At 51.6% G+C, this 16,969-nt stretch overlaps 2 protein-coding genes across 2 annotated transcripts; both read right to left on the bottom strand.

Moving 5' to 3' along the window:
• Positions 1–11,552: 11,552 nt before the first annotated feature.
• On the bottom strand, positions 11,553–12,130 carry NCS54_01027800 (Hypothetical protein; the record flags this gene model as incomplete). The annotated part of the gene is made up of 3 exons (XM_053155593.1): positions 11,553–11,893; positions 11,946–11,975; positions 12,040–12,130. The coding sequence occupies 3 exons, from the start codon at positions 12,128–12,130 to the stop codon at positions 11,553–11,555; spliced, it is 462 nt and encodes a 153-aa protein (XP_053011568.1).
• Positions 12,131–12,832: 702 nt separating this feature from the next.
• Positions 12,833–14,997, bottom strand: NCS54_01027700 (Trehalase; the record flags this gene model as incomplete). The annotated part of the gene is made up of 3 exons (XM_053155592.1): positions 12,833–14,054; positions 14,110–14,769; positions 14,819–14,997. The coding sequence occupies 3 exons, from the start codon at positions 14,995–14,997 to the stop codon at positions 12,833–12,835; spliced, it is 2,061 nt and encodes a 686-aa protein (XP_053011567.1).
• Positions 14,998–16,969: the final 1,972 nt, after the last annotated feature.

Below are 16,969 nucleotides of genomic sequence, written 5' to 3'. Positions count from 1 at the left end.
CATAAGCCACCTACACACGCGCGCGGAGGCGCTTATTGAAATGACTGATTTGAACAAAGGCCGATTCTTGGCTTGCGGGTTCTAGAGGAGATTATTACGCACTTGTTTTTATTAATCGACGCCTTCTTGCTCTAGCTAGCTCAATCTCTGTAGCGTGGCTCGTACTAGATGCTATCTGGGTAGGTATTAATTATATCCATTGCCCCATAGCTTCCTTGGGATTATGCCCGCTCTGCAACCCAGCCTTCGGCTCCGACCGGCCCCGCCCCGGCCCCGCGCCGGCTGCACTCTCTCTGGCGTTCCCTCCGAGGGTACGTGTAAATGTATGCGTAAAGCAAAGAAAATAAGAGACCCAATGGTGGTGCATTGGATCACCTCTTCCTCGAGAGCAACCCGGCCGAAAATTGTAGGTTGATCACCGTGCCCCCCGGTTGAGCTGCTTGACTCTCGTGGTGATTTTGGTAATAGCCAGCATGGTTGAACCGAACCAACTCCCTCGAGACCATGTAAAGTGACTCGAATACGGGTATATATAACCGCGAAAACAGCGGAAGATAAACTAAGAAGAAAGAGTTAAAATGAAGATACAAGAGAAGACAGACATGAGCCAAGAACGGGTCAGCGAAATAAGCCGGTAAAGACAAGTCCAAGGAACATGACCGAAGTAGAATAGGCCCGCCCTGACACAACGACTACCGCACCTCGGTGCTTATCCGCTGGTCCAGGCCTTCGGGATAATTACCCTACGAAGAACCTATACCTCGATCCTTCGGCGATGTGTTCGTTGTCGACACTATTAACCCCCTATGTTCGGTTGCCGCGATGACTTACCGCTGTGAATGTGCGGTATGAGGAGTGGGGGAGTGCTGGTGGTATATATATTCTATTCTCTGGGGGTGTTGACTTGACAGGCTGCTCGACCTGACACCCCGAAGCTGCACAGATGCTCAAAATCGAGAGTCGGTCGCCCCAGACAGTCGACTCGAGGCTTCAGGTCTGTTGTCTGTTGCCCAGGGGGACTGGGCATAAAAGTCCTTCGGAGCGCTCCAGTGACACAATGTCCAGTGACACAATGTCTAGTGAACCATAGGTCTGGCTTGGCGAGATTTTCTTCCTCACTGGAGAGGGTAATTAACCGTAGTGTGCTGTTGATTTGTCCTGTATTCAACAGTCTTTCACAGCAAGAACTCTGTGAATATTCTCCACGTAGCAGTGGCGCCCAACCCATGAAACGGGTAGGGGGATACTTGGTGTTGAGCGCGATGCTCGGCCCCTCTTCTCTTAGGGTCCTCGTATATAGTGACCGCAACACCCATACTCTTCATCGCTGAAGTGACCATCATCTGATAGGGACATGCCCGTGACATCGATTGGCCCTATGGACTTTGGTGGCTCCAGCAACGTGTGTCTCCTTTTGCCAGCGGTCGTCGGAGTGAGGCCCAAAAATGCTTTACCCCTTGGCATTTGCAAAAAGAGTAGGAGCTTCGTCGTATATAGAAATCATGGATGCTTTTCTGATCTCGGGTTCCCATATATACTCGTGGCAGCTTAGCACCTATACAGGTCCACCTGCTCCTTTATATAGGAGGGCCTCGGGCTGCCCATGGCATATGTAATGGTGGATGTAGCAGAGTTTGGTCATGGCTCTGATGAACCGCGAAGGGAATAGTAGGTAAATTCAAAGAGACCTGTCCTGCAGGAAATACATCTGTAGGTATGTCTCGTTCCATGGTCTCCCAGGTCTCGTATCTGATCGACGAGCAAAACGAAGGCAAGTATATTGGTATATAGCTCTGTAGTCGATTGGACTGTTGAGATTCAGGAAGGAGGGACAGACATTATATGCGAACGTTCTTGAGGCTTTATAGTGAAAATAAATGCTGCCATTGATTCATCTGGCCCTTAGATCTTTTGGAATGTTTCTCCCATCACCATGTTTCCTATCATGTGGTCAAGAAACAAACACTACACGACAAAGCAAGTGAGTGTAGATACCAAGCAGATGGACGCCCAAGCCCAACTCTTAGAGTTTCCATAGTCATGAGAATTGCGGCAGAAGGCGGTCATAGACAATAGCTTAAGAGAGAATTGTGAGTGTCCGGCTTATCACACAAGCTAGGTAATGAGGTTACCAAGAAATGGAGGTCTACCCTGCAACATGAAGACCATTGCTGGCTGTGGGCTAGAGCACTTCCTTTCTCTCAAAAGCAAGAGAGTCCTGAGCGTAGCGTCAACAAGCACAACCTTAGACAAAGACAGAATCAACACCCATTCCGCATCAACATCAAGGCCATGCATACGCAGCGAATCATCGATTGGCAATCATGTTGGGCATCAAGTTTCGCTTGAACATTCCCAAAATAGACGTCTCTCCCAACCTCAGTATGCATTTATCCTTTTCTTGAAACGCTCTGATACTTGGAAATGCAGCCCTTCCCGTGAGAAAGTGGCCATGCCATCATATTTCCAAGGCAACATCAAATCAAGGGCATTCGTTTGCTTCGGCTGGATGATGGTCGACACAGCCTCACCTATCCTGACTGGCGGTGAGTGATCTACGGAGCAACAAATAGATTAATGTCCAATCTCTTCAAAAATTACTGCCTCATTTGACGGAGATAATGACGGATGGCATGCGCAGCGCCGGCGGTGAGTTGTCAAATTGACAAATAACAGGCCTTGCTTGACGAGGGCGGTCCAGCGTGACCAGAAAATTCCTTTCCGGCCGGAAGTCGCGGGATACTTCATGACGAATTCTTCGGGATATTGCACATGAAACAGATAAAATCAAGGCAGTGAGGCCATCACGAGCCAGCTGGCACGGATAGGAGCATGTAAGTGGAGACGGGATATCTGTGGCGAAACAAGTAGCAACACGCAAGGGCTGGATAGCAAGCAAACAACACCCAAATATCCAATCAGCCCGAGTTGACAATTGCCGAGAAGCACGGGAGCTAATGACGGCACGGGAACAGAGTTTCAAGATATCTTGGTCAGCCCCCCAATCAGAGGCTGAGGAGGAGTTGAGCAAGGCCACATTTTTAGGCGGCCTGCATCGAAGACGGGAAAAGGAGGTTGGATTTCCAGTCAGCAACTTGAGAGGCGAACAAGCGCTCACCGACTGATCGATCGATCGAGCATCGAGCTCGTCAGGTCGAGGAGTGATTCCCTAGGCCAAGTTTGGCTATATATACCCGTCCTCTGTCCCCCCCAAACTTCCGATTCTTTCGACAACCAACTCTATATATACACACAATCTTTTGACTGGTGTCTACACACACCCACTCTCCCATGACACTACACGTGTTTCTGCCTTGTCTGCTCTGGACACTTGCGGATGTCGCGGCCGTTCACATCCAGTCCCTACCTACCGGGGGACCAGTTTCGGACTCATTCCCAGCGCCGCAGGCGACGGAAGCCTAGGCTCCATGCTGACTGTGCTTGCCTGGGAGGGGCCCGCTGCGATACACACTAGAGTAAGTGAACTTGATGGCCCTGGACTCTTTCATTTGGCTGACATGTTTCTTTGGCTTGCCAGCTTTCCCGCATTCAACGGTCGGACGACCAACAGCCCAGGCTGCCTGACTGCCGCTCCTTGACTTGCCCAAGGAAACTGGGGCTCTCGGCGAGCTGGGGCATCCCTCTTCTACCTCACCGTGGCCTTTGCCTGCATGCCCAGCAAAGTGCAGGATCTGCTCCTCGTACGGTAAACATTTCAACGCCACCACTCTTCACTGCTACGAGAAGAAGTGTGTGCAATGTCAACTCTCCTCATGACAACGACCATTCACTGCTCTTGAGTCTCGTGTATCGGCTCTCGAATTTGTGTTGCCTGAGTCTTGGAGAACACACAGTGGTTCGCTGGGCTGCCTTCTCTAAAGAAGGTGAGTGGAGTTGATGATCTCAGACTGTTGTACATTGACTGACGTTCCCATTTCTCAGGGTTGCCGCCATCATTGCTGCCATGGGCCACATTCACACGATCCATGGGAGTGACATTGCAACCCATCAGCCTTCCCATCTTGTGCCATTTTGGCCGGTTTCAGGGGTGCGTTGACGTCTGATGAGCGACGTCTCGGCGAGGTTCAACACCAAACCTTACCATACGCGATCCTGGAGCGGAAGCCAAGTGTGAACATTGCAACGGCAAATGATGTCAAGCGTAAGGCTTTTGGTCGAGTCCACTGCAAGCCCTGCAAAGACGCTGGCGAGGTTTACACCATAACTCATGGCCGAAAATCTTGATCCACTGTCGACTTCCCGCGTCCCACGACACAGCACAGATGTGCCACCCAATGTCCGGTGTTGAGTATCGCCAAGGGTCTTGGAATCATATACTGAGTTCCTCTTGCGCCTCTGTCATTCCATCACCGCGTGTGGCTCTTGAGCCCACACCTTTACCTTCTGGGCGTCCGCCTGCTTCACCGAAGCTCCGGCTTTGCCGACAAGGTCTTTCGACCGATTTTCATTTCGATCTTCCCAGCTCGGAGGAGCCATTCCAGGAAGAGGCTTTCTCCTTGACGGGACGATGGCGTACCCCAGTGCTGAGAAAGAGGCTGGGCTCGATTTACCCTCTCCTTGCTGTCTCCCCGACCACGCACCGTACAAAACTCGACGAAGAGATCCAACAGCTCAGTGTCGAAAAATACGACTCTGAAGTGGAGACCGTTTTGTTCTCATGACTCTTTCAGATGCTTCGACCTTGCAACTGTGTGCCGCCTTGGGGCCAGATGCCGATGCTAGAATATTTTACGACATGTGTTTGCCATCGCCTTATCGGTATGTCCGTTGACGAAGAGGAATCAGGAGGGAAGAGACGTCGGTTTGCTTCGTTCACTCCTGTGACTTTCGCCCTGAATCGAATTCCTTAGAGAAACACTCTTTGGGCCTCAACCCTCACCAAGGCCAAAGATAATCATGATGCAGCCATTGCATCACCACGATTGATCGCTTTTCGGGGACCACGCATTATACATACAATGGCAGTGGGACATCACTTGATCCGACTGCGCCCCTGGTCGGCAAGGCGGCCAGGAGGACAGGCCAGCTTCTTTCGCCAGAAGGCAAGGTGGTCGAAGAGAAATACATCGACTACACCCCTGGAGTACCAAATGCAATGGTGGATCTCAAGGCCAAGCTCATCCAGGAGCATGACAGACACGAGGCCAAGCGCGTGCGTGAGTATAATGCGTGCTGCATCGTTAACCTGACCCATCGACGTATCGCCCAATTTTCAAAGGGCTCACGACCTTTCCCTCACTACTACCAATAAATCACAACCCCGACCAACGCAACCAGCTCGTGCAGAGACCTGCGCTTCTAGGTCTATTGCTGCATGAGCCACTTCGGGTGTTCGGAGATCGTACTACTCGGTCGTCACGTCCCCAACCATCCAAGAACCCTCCTGATACCAGGCACCGATCAAACAACGCTTTCAGCGACTCACCAGTGACATAGTCTCGGGATCCATGCGACCAAGGTGGGAGACAAGCGGGAGGCCATGGAAGACGTCGGTCCAAGAATGATTCAATTCTTGACTTGATCGGAAAACTAAAGGAACGTGCCAATTGGCTGTCCTGTGAACAACGAACTTGACATTACTGCCAACATTTACTACTAGCTGTGGGAGGGGGCTTCGCTCTCTAAAGACGCATCACGATGCGACAGAATGACGGATAGCATTCGCCCCGAGTCGATTGCTGACTACGACAGTCGCCTGTCAATGCGTTGGGTTTTCATGGTCCCCGCGATGATTCAGACTAGCTGATGCCCAATGGCAATACCTTCTCCCTACTCAAGATGATCTCCTGATGAGTGGAGACTGGCTCAGTAGATACCAACTCGGAGACCCCTGATCCATCCAGAGGAGGGAGAACGACTCGATAGTGAATCCATCACGCGGCAACTATCGCCCCAGGTTGATCTGGATGTTCCGCTCTTCTGAACCCCGTCAAAGGCATAACCCTCACCCTAACAACCCAGTAGTTCTCGGCGAAAGACTGAGGGGCGGTTTAGGCCTACCGCCAGCAACATTTTGAGCTAGCAAGCTGATCGCAGCGTCGCTGACGATGTCTTCGCTGCTGCTTCAATCTACGCGAGCTATCATCTGCGGACCAAGGTGGACGGCAGAGAGCTCGAATTTGATTGGTACCAAGCAAACATATCCGTCGCATCGGCGTGAGTGTTGGCGATGTGGCCGCCAAGTTTGACCATGGTGACTCCTAGAAGTTCTGGGAAGAGCCTAGTCAAGACATGTCACCCTGAGCGTAACTGGGCCACCGCTCTGACTCGCTCCTGTCAGCAGCTTCGTGGAGACTGATGAGATGACTCAGTTGGGAGGAGTGTTTCCTGGCTCTTCCTGAGATTGTCCCAAGTCCAGGACTGGCGTCCGATCTTTGGGACTTGGGAGATCTTTGTCATATCGACACAGGACAACACACCTGACTCACCTGAAAGGCATACTCCGACTTGGATGGGACTCGCCTCGTCAAGAGCTGGTGCTTGCGGAAGAGATTGAACATATTCTTGGCCGACAACGATCAACCATGTCGGCACGACAGAACCACCATCTGCCCATCGACCAAGACGACAATACTGTGGGAGTGATATCAATTCGAGGAACAATTTTCCTCACATCAACATGCCTGGAATGAATGAGCGCAGTTCATGACTCGGGGGTTCATTCCAGCAACGCCTCCGTCCCGTCCCGAGAGGATGGAGAGCCTGGTTGCTTGTAGACCTGCGCTATGCTGCCGAGTTGAGGCATTGCAATCGTCTTGAGAACGCAACAGAACTATCCCATCCTTGGCGCTCTGAAAGGCCCTTGGCCTAGACCCAACAGCGCCAAGAGTCAACATCGGCCGACCAGCGCTCTCCCTAGGCCTGGATACGTGGTTCAAAACAGCGTGAGCTTGCGTACTCCCTACGATGAACTGATTCCACCATGCTGGGACTGTGTCGCTTCTGGAAGAGAGTGACCACGACGACGGCCGTTACCACCTATCACCTACGCTCCATCCCCCAGAGAGCGCAATCGATACCCAACTACGAGATGTTCTCTCAAGCCCTTCTTTCTATCCAAGACGTGATCTCCTGATGAGCGGAGACGGCCGGGTATCAATCTGGGACCTCTTGGTGTTGTAAAAGGAGGGAGCGCGGCTTGATGAGGAACTCATGACGCGTGACCTGTCACTTGGGTTGAGTTTGGATTCCATGAGCAGACCCGGGTGTTCGTCCCAATACATCGATGTCATGACACTGCGATCCACGGAATGATCTCTTGCGTATGCTCTGGAGGGACAGCAAGACTTCGAATTCTGACCTGGACGATTGTTTTACTGTCACAATCACAACACGCGGCTCCGCCCGCTACGTACCCTCAATGGCGAGTTTGCCAAGGATTGAGCAATGAATGGATGATTATGATGATGACTAGGCCACTTTGAGGGTTACCCTCGAGTTCAAGTGGAGAGCCCCTTTCAGCATCACATGGGGAATTACCCTTTACCATGAGTCCACGAACGACATTGTCCTTCCATGGCTCTCCTTACCCCTTGGGATCCTCCGCGGAAGATTTCGGAGAAATTTGTGTTCGATATATCGGATGGGCAAAGTGTGCTGTTCCGACTTGAACTCCTCTGCTTCATCTCCCCTTGACGAAACCAATTTCCAAGACATCCTATCTGTCTTTACTATTGCCGGCCAACGACAGAAGGGCCAAACACACGGCATTCTTCAGAGGCTGTTTCCGAAGAGCAGAACGAAGCCAACTTGGGCTGCTCTTTTCGGAGAGAGAGCTCACGGTTTGAAGTCCTCGCTCAACTTTCGATGAGCGCTTCATTAAAGCCCAGCCAATGATGATTGCAAAGGAGTTGCGGACGTCTATCTTTGCGAGGCCTCTACCCGGTATTAGCCATCCCAACAAGGCTGTTCCTCTTCGGCACCAGGGGTCAGTCATAGCATCGACTTCCATCCACAAGATACACGGAGGAATCGTCTTATTGCTTTCTTTTTCGGCAGGATTTGGAGTTGTCCACTTCCACTGGAGTCTGACCCCCCGATTCCCGCTCAAGAACTCCACCTGTGAACAGTGTGGCCTCCATGGTTGCAGGACAGGCACCGCAAGTTGCCAAACAGCCCCCAAGAACACATGATTTTCTCAAACACCAAGAGTTTTGCAGTTTTTCACTTGGCACACGCCTTCAAGGGTTCCTTCGCCGCGACCTCTTCGCTGCGGCATCCATGTCGTGTCCCGCCTATCCCACAGACAGCAAGCCTGAGCCTTCATGGCTGCCTTCTCGATGATTCCACAGGTGTCGACTATCTGGTGGACAAATACATGTCCGCCCAGCTTGAGATGGATGAGATGATGCTCAAGTCAGCGGCGGCCCGAACTAGCGAAATGCTCAAGAGCATCGACATTCAACCATGTGTGAGGTTACTCCCTAGAAACTCCGACCGGTACATCCCTGAGCTGGGGCTTCCTTTTCCTTGGCTCAGTTATCTCGGAGAACAACCAATGGCCACAGAACTTGGTCTTTTTTGCCACGCATCCAAGCACTGTCGATGAACCCAATCTGACACTGCCAACAAGGTGTCGATCTTGGTGGCAGGACCAGGTCTAAATCGACCTTCCATCTCTATATATATGCACTTTAACCAATATTCCTGGATCGTCTTACAAGACATTCATGTTTCGCAGCAAAGCGTCTGCCCCGGCTCGCTATACCCGACTCACTGCACGACCCCGATTCCCACACTCACTGACGGAGACTACTGTGGCTTCTTTTGTCTCAACAAGCGCAATCATGTTCAGGCCAAGGGCCATAGCTATGCTTGCCTAGATGCTCCCTTGACGACCTAGGAGTTCTATGCCTCGATGATCTTTCGAATTGGGGACCACTATGCTCTCCATCTTCTCAGGAGACCGGGCGTTGGGAGAGACTTGGCAGCTAGTCATCCTGAAGGGCTGATAACACTAGAATCCAGAGCCTACCCCCTTCCATGGGTTGATGATACTGGAACTCATCATGATCACCGCTGTGGAGGAGTTTACACGAGGACGGTTGGACTTGGGCACTCGATGTCTATCTTCCAAGTTTTTGTCTACGAGTACAAGGCTTCCGGGAGACCTTTTCGGTATGCATGACTGGAGCGTCCTCCATGGCACTCATGCTTGAAGGGAGGAAGTCGAAAGCTGCAAAACTTTCTCGCACCACAGATTACCCAGTATTTATTTCCGGAGATTTCGCAATGAGCCAAGTCGATCAAGCTCACGAGAACGATGGAGTCCACAGAGAGGACAACAATAAGCGAAAGCGATCAACCCAACGACGATGTCTCAACTAGGGGGGTGCGAGATTACCGTCATGATTTTGGGTCTTGTTTGCAAGACGCAAGATCGAAACCCATAGACCCTCAAGCACGGTTCCAAGGAGGGAGATACCAGGACGGCAAACAGCTAGCACCAACAACGAAATCCAGCAATCACCAGCGACTATTTTCAAGAGTCGTATGTACGACCGAACTACATTAGTTTCGTGAGGTCACACGGCTTGGACGCATACTCATGGCGCCCGGATCACGAAACAGCTTGAAGAGAAGGGCCTTGTAGCCTTCTGTATTGCTTCATCAAAGCAGAGCAACAACCCAACATCCAAGCACGAAACACATCGAGACCAAAGTGATCGAGCCATGTCCTGACGACCCGTTCCCTGTGCCTCAACCCGGCGATGTCATCAACATGCATGTGGAGGATGTTCCTATTCGTCATTTAGATGAGCCCTCTGTGTTCATCATCCACACAACGTCCCACAGGGCTCCTTTCAGCTCCTTCCATCACTTCTTACGAACCTCCTGAGCTGTGTGGCAGATGATGCTGCTTCAAGCTAACCAATCAACTTTTCGGGACTTCTTCATCCCTCGATTACTTGCCGTGCATCGTAGAAGTGCGGAGCGATGACAGCATCTTATCCTGTCGGATATGCGGACAGCTGTTCGTCAACAAATCGGATTGCACAAGACACGAAAACACTCTTCACGCGAAGTATGAGCATTGCGGCTCACAGGTCTTGGCGAGCATCTTGATGAGCCATGCCAACAACTGCTACTTGGACACTGAGATTTTGACAGCGATATGCGCGACCTACGACGAAGATCTATTGCGGCCCGGACAGGGGATCCTCGTCCCGATTGCGCTCTTATGTCTGGGAGGAGGACGCGGCTACCATCACATTTCGCCTTTGTTTCCCCCATTCACTTTCCAGACCTTGACCACTGGGTCTTGGGAACATTAGGGAGACACCCGAACTTCCTGAAAGATACATTCCGGTTTTGGCTTTACGAAGCGAGACAAACTTATCACGGGTTGCTGATGTGCGCATCCCTATTTGAACAAAGTGTTCCGAGCCACCAGCAACAACAACTTGAACAGCCGGGAGTCATCGATATCGTGGAGGACGTCCAGACGGCGGATAACCAGATGCTGACCATGGGGGACGATCAGATGATGGGCCAACAGCCGGCGATCGGCCGAAAGTGGTCGGACGCATCTAGCTTCGAGCTGCGTCATGAATATCAGTTCAGGATAAAACCGCCCAAAACAAACTGCTGGCAGCACAGAGAGAGGTTACAGTGGTTGGAAGGCAAGGGCACAAAGTCCTCGAAGAGATTAGGGCCAGAACGAGTCAGCGGCAACAACGGACACGCCGCATCTCTCGTCAGTAGCCTCCACCACGCCCTGGGGGAGGTGTCTTCTTTTCAGCACCACGAGGAGAAGCTCGGACGTAAGGTCATGAACTTGGAACATCTCATCAAGACTGAAACTACAAGAACGAAGGTCAAGACAACGACCAAGACGATAATGGACCAGCTGTTTTCGGTCTTGAGGGCATTGCAGCTAGTCTGAAGAGGCTCGCAGAGGCAGAGCTACAGAGCTTGGTGACTTTTACCAGCTATCGACACGACCTTGGGTCGATTTTCAAGACGCCCTCATGTTTCATAAGACGTTGTCCGAGTTAATATTTAAACTCATCAGAGGGAGTTGGAAGAGGTCAAAGGGGTTCGGCTGAACCAAGTTGACCACGCACATGGATTGAAGGATGGCACACAAGGAGTCACATCATTGATCCGCAAACCGCCTCCAGTGCAATTCGCCTTGGCACAGGCTAGAGATCTTGGGCAAGGGTTTCAGCTAGTATCCGCGGGTCAATTCCCGCACGTGCAACTGGGACATCTTCCGCAGGCTCATATCCAGAGCCATTCTCGGCAGCCTCAAGTTACGAACCAGCGTCGACAGACTCATGTTGCGGAATACCATCCGGTCATAATGCATGTTGGGAAGAAATATTATCCTTGTAGAATCATAGAATTTAAACATGAACCGATAAAAAGACAAACATTCAAAGTCAACTATGAGTAGTCAAGTTACACGTGAGATTCAACTAATACACATATCATGAATGATTCAAGCCTTACTCCTCAATCACTGGCACCTTTAAAAAATCATCCAAGGGTATCCATCCACACAAATCACAAACCCAACACTCCCCCAGTTACTTTGCAAGCTGCGAAGCCTCGACATTCGCCCCCTCAATCTTCTCAACCACACAAGCCGTCCCATACGCACTCGCCTGCGCGAACCCGCCCAGGTCTCCCGTCTCGAAGCGCAAGCAGATGATGGCGTTGCCCCCGCGCTTCTTGGTCTCCTCGACGACGCGGCTGATGGAATCGTTGCGGCACGAGTACAGCATCGAGGTGAACCAGGTTAGCTCGCCGCCAGCCATGCTCTTGAGGACCATGCCGATGCCTGCGGCGATGTTGCGGGAGCGGACTGTTATGCCGTAGACGGCGCCGAGGACTTTGACTACGCGGTAGCCGGGGAGGTCCATCATGGCTGTGTGAGCATTAGTGGCAAGGATCTTGGTTTCATTTATGAAGAGGCTCACTTGTGGTGACGATTCCGTCTGTCTCGGTGACTAGGGTTAAAGTGTAAGTGAGGGTGAACGTGAAGCTTCGATGAGCATGGATGAATTCACTTACAACAATGCAAATCAGACAGCTGAGGAGGAATATTGGCGACTTCGCCTTGCTCCTTGCCGTGGTGCTGCTCTTTGGTTGAACCGAAGACCATTTTGGCGACTGTGTATGAGTACGACGAAGATGTGAATACTGAATGATGAAAAATAATTATCGTGCACTACAACACGAGTGTGTGTCTTGTAATAATAGAATGTCGAATCTGGTCATGATGAAAAAAAAAACGAGGGAGTCAAGTGGTATTTAAATACTCCTACAGTAGCGAAGCGAAAAAGCCATAATCAATGCATCGAAAGCCTCGAAATACAAAGCTACGGCATGGTGATGCCGCATCACCCAACGCTCCCCTCTCGCATTCGTCGTATTCCGTCGCGAAAGTGGCTGGGGTCTTTCTTCGTGCCGATCAGCCGCCCCAGATCTTTCTCGTTTAGACCGCATTCGCGTGGCGGTGCAAACTGGAATGTCTGGTAGGGCTGTTTCTGATCCACGTGATTCTGCCTTGACCTGCGCTCTTTTTTCCTCTCTGATAACAAGGCAAATCATCTGTTTCTGTTGTGCCGGGGCTGTCGGCCCTCGTGACCGGAAGCTCCGCCCGAGAGTGGGGCCGGTACGGAGATGCTCGATTCCGGCATGGACGGGGGGGGCATGCCGGGGTATGCACAGTTCAGATAAGAGATCGCTATATTCCTAAACGTAAAGTGTATAAACTAGAATCTCTTCAAACGGGTGCGGCTCTCTTCAAAATATGCAGTCATCGTCATGCCATGACAAAATATGTACACTCATTCATCATCATCTACCCCCAAAATGAGCGGCTCGACCTCTTCTTGGTAGCCCTCTTTCTCCGTCCAAACTTCTTAACCCTCTTCGCATCTCTAGCATGCAGCATAACCGCACTCAGACTGCGCTTTCCACCGCCGCCTTCAACATCAGCAGCCTTGATATCGCCGCAGTCGGGCCTCTCGAGCCTATTGGCAAAGGTGTCGACGGCCCAGAGTAGCACGCCGTTGGTCCACCCGAAGCCCTCCACGACCTCGTACTCGCCGCCGCCGCCCGCGACGTTTGTGGCGTTGTCGGCGTACTTTTCAAACATGATGCCCTCGTCGGCGTCCGAGAGGCCACGGAGCTGCGGCGTCTCCGACGTGGAACCGCCCGTCGCGTACCACGTGCAAAAGGTCGAGTCGAGGTATCTCTGTCCGAGCTTGAGGGCCAGACGGCGGAGCTCGACGAAGGAAGGGTCCATGATGCCAAAGGTAGGGGGCACGTTCTGCAGACCCGCCATGAGGATGTGCATCAGCGGCGGCCAGACGTTGGGCTGGTCCCACTGCTGCCCGGTCCGGAAGTTTGTCGCGGGGATGCCGCCGGCCTTGGTGTCGAGGTACTCGGCGACGCGGCTGTAGGCGTTGAGGACCGCAAAGGGGTTCCTCATGAGGTAGTCGGGCGCGGCGCCCAGCCAGAAGGGGTAGAACTGGGACACGCTGAAGAGAACCTGCTTGCCCTTGGGAGCGCTAGTCTTTTCGATGCTCTCTGTGTCGTCGTCTTCGGGCACATAGATGTACTGGGACTGGGATGTGATGTTGTAGTCAAAGTAGCTCCAGAGCGTCTCGTTCCAGAGGAAGGTCGTCATGGCGTAGCTGCGGTTGGCGGCCACCTCGCGCCATTGCTCGCTAGCACTTGTGTTGCCGGCGTTTGCGTAAAAGTCGGCAATGGCAATCTCATTTCCGTACAGGATGGAGTTGAGATCCACGGGGATGATCTCCCTGGTGTTGAGGTATCGGAGAGGGAAGTAGTTGTCCCGCGCAGCATCCTCAGGACGAGCAATCCATCGCGATGTGTAGTCCCAACCACTCTCGGCGCCGCTGGCAAGGTTGCCATACAGCGTCTCCTTTTGCTTCTCGTCGAGCTTCTCCTCTTCGGGAAAGACATCTCCCTCGGTCGAGTAGTAGGACTTGTTGTTGGCGGTGACATAGTCTTCTCGATACGACTCTGGTCGAGGACGGGTGTTGGAGACGTCATAACTGCAAGATTCAGGTTAGTTTGGATGCTTCGGGGGAGGACATCTTGTATTCATACCGGTTCAGGAGGAAGGTTTCATTATTAATGTAGACCTCGACAGTTCGGTTGGTCATCCAGAACTCGTGCTCCTTGACCAGCAAGGGCAAGGCACGTTCGAGGATGTCAGTGTCGTTGGTGTGTTGGACGTAGATCTTGACCATCTGGGCCAGCAGAGGCGGCTGGGACCGGTTGAGATAGTAGATGCGAGCTCCATTAGGCACGAAGCCATACTCTTCAACAAAGTCGAGGAAGTTCTCAATCGTGTTCTTTGCAATCTCGACAAAGGAACCACCAGTACGGAGAAGGCCCTCGAGGATCCAGTAAGAGTCCCAGTAGTAGGGCTCTCTGAACCGACCACCAGCAACGACAAAGGTTCGGTTGATGGGGATGAAACTGTTCGGACACTCGGTACAGTTGTTGGAGTCGCTGTTGTAGCGACGGGTCAGGTCAGGCCAAATGTCAATGACCTTTTCCGTAAACTCCTTGATGACGGTATCGTTAATCTTGTCGAGGAACTCGGGATCCGTCTCGAGCTCGTCCTCGGGGACTTCTTCAAGCTCGCCGCCAGCATCGGCAAAATTCTCATCGAGAAAGTCTGCGAGGGCCGAATTGTTTCTGAGAGGTTTTTCGAGCTTGTCAAATGCCTCTTGGATCTCTTCCAGAGGTCGAATGGCTGGCCTGCAAGCGTGTTAGTGCAAGTGGGCCGTTGAGGGAGACAACAACGTACATGTCAACAAAGGTCTTGGAGTCGCTAAATGGTTGCGCAAGCTCAACCTGCTCGAGGATATCGCCGTGGCAGTAAATTGGTGAGTCGCACGGCGCAATTACAGAGCCATTGACATAGAGAGCGGACACGGCCGTGACCGAAGCGGCCAGGGCCGTCGCAACATGTCTCACCGCACCCATTGTTGTCGACTGAAGCTTTCCTTGATCAAGTCTGCCTCAAGAGAAGAGCTGCAAGAGTGAATTGACTGAAGAAAAGAGGGAAAATCAGAGGGACGAAAGCTGCGTATATATGCGATGCGACCAAAGTCACTGACTCGGCCAAGCACGGCATGACATGATGCCCAGTATCCCTGACCAAGAAGTGACTGTCTGTTTCCCCCAGCTATGAGCAGGCTTTCCATGCTGGCCAGCCCAGAAAGGAAGCTGTTTTTTCTTGGACGACGATCACCCTCCACAATGCACCACCTCCACCACGAAGCATGGGGCGACCTTTACAGATGCGTCGAGATGTTAGCGCAACTGACAAGAAAGCTGCCAAGGGCTTCGTTTCCGTCATTCAAGTCATTGTGCATCTCCTAACCATCTTGGCCTTGTCATTCAACTCTTTAGACAAGTTCAATTCCAAGCTTGGCTGATGAGCTCTCTTGTCTTTCATCCTCGAGAATACCTGACCCTCCAAGGATCATCATGATCATGCCCCCGAATTCGGCCCGTCCTCCCAAGGCTTGGCCGTCTCGACCAGTGACGTGATGCCGAGACAAGGCCTCACCCCAGACGCCACATTCAAACGTGGGGAAACGAAAAAACGCTGCCTACGAATCCTTGTCTCTTTTGTCCCCGCAGTTCGCACATCACCATCGTCGTTTTGGCCGATTGGTCCGTGACGTCAGGGGAGTCTTCAGCTCAAGCGTTGAAAAGACGTTGATGAGTTTTTTGGCTGCATTTCCGGTTTCGTTTAGAGTGCGGAATTTGAGTCCTTTCATGAACTTGACGCGCAACCATTGACGTGTCAGCGGCGTTGTTTAAGTCGTCTTGGCTGTCCCAAACTTGGATGAGAGAGATGCATCACAGACGTTTGCTTTGAACGGCATCTCGTGCAGGGAATAAGACGGTCTTCCCGAGTGAGTGAAACAACAGCTTCTAGAACTTGATTCAACGACAGTTGGAAACCCCAACAACTTCTCAATGACCCTCAAGCGTAGACGACCACAAGCTATGCATCTCCACTCCATCTCAATGCTACTCGGCCAAATTGAGTTCATTCTTTAATTTATATTAGTCCATCTTACAGAGCCAAGTCGGCCTTACTTCAACAATAACGCCGGCACCGAGTCAGACCGTTAGTCTGGACCCCAGACTAGGCCACAGTAACGGAGGAGCATCAGCATACCTACTCTTCACCAAGAGATCATTCATAAAGGTCTAAAATGCTCCATTTTATTAGATGATCTTTTCATAATTTTAGGATTTCTTGAATAAATTCTCATATCATAAAGTGAAGGCCCTTGAGAGGAGTCGGACCTACGCTTTTATCCCTGTGGTGTTTCTTTTGGTTCCAGACACGCGTGCGAGCGCTCAAAAGAGCTAGGAACCAGAGCGTTAATTTAGTCATAAGCCGATCTGATCCATGTGCACCCCAAGGGACAACGACATCCTCTAGGTCCTCCTATTCCCAGTTCAGTGGGTTCGTGTCCTGGAACACCGAGGTATTTGATTTCGAAGCCATTGTCATCAGCTTGCGAGATCGAGAAGTTTATACCGAACTTTGATAGATGATAGGTTAGCAAGCCACAAGATAGGAGAAATATCCTTTCGCGAAACGATGCAAACTTCTTTGAGGATAAACTCGGCCAGACCTTGGTCGTTGTCTTCCTCGCCGTCAGGGAGCATTACGGCACGTGGCGTCCCCATATTGCCACACTGAATCTTTTGTCAAGTAACGAACCAAAGATTGGAAAGAAATTAATGAGAGGATGAGTAAAGACGGGACAGAAAGGTAACGCAGCCGTTTGGAGAGATGAGAGAGGCTGCACGATTGCCCAACCATGTGGATTTATTCACCCAACGACAGTGTTGGGTGCTTAGGTACCACCGGCATGCTCGACTGGCATATGTACCTACAGGGTTGATCATGAGTAACCTTCATATACAT

The sequence above is a fragment of the Fusarium falciforme genome, chromosome 8 (assembly GCF_026873545.1).
Source record: "Fusarium falciforme chromosome 8, complete sequence".
NCBI lineage: Eukaryota > Fungi > Ascomycota > Sordariomycetes > Hypocreales > Nectriaceae > Fusarium > Fusarium falciforme.
The sequence above is the reverse complement of the archived record's forward strand: the minus strand, read 5'-3'. Positions and strand labels throughout refer to the sequence as shown.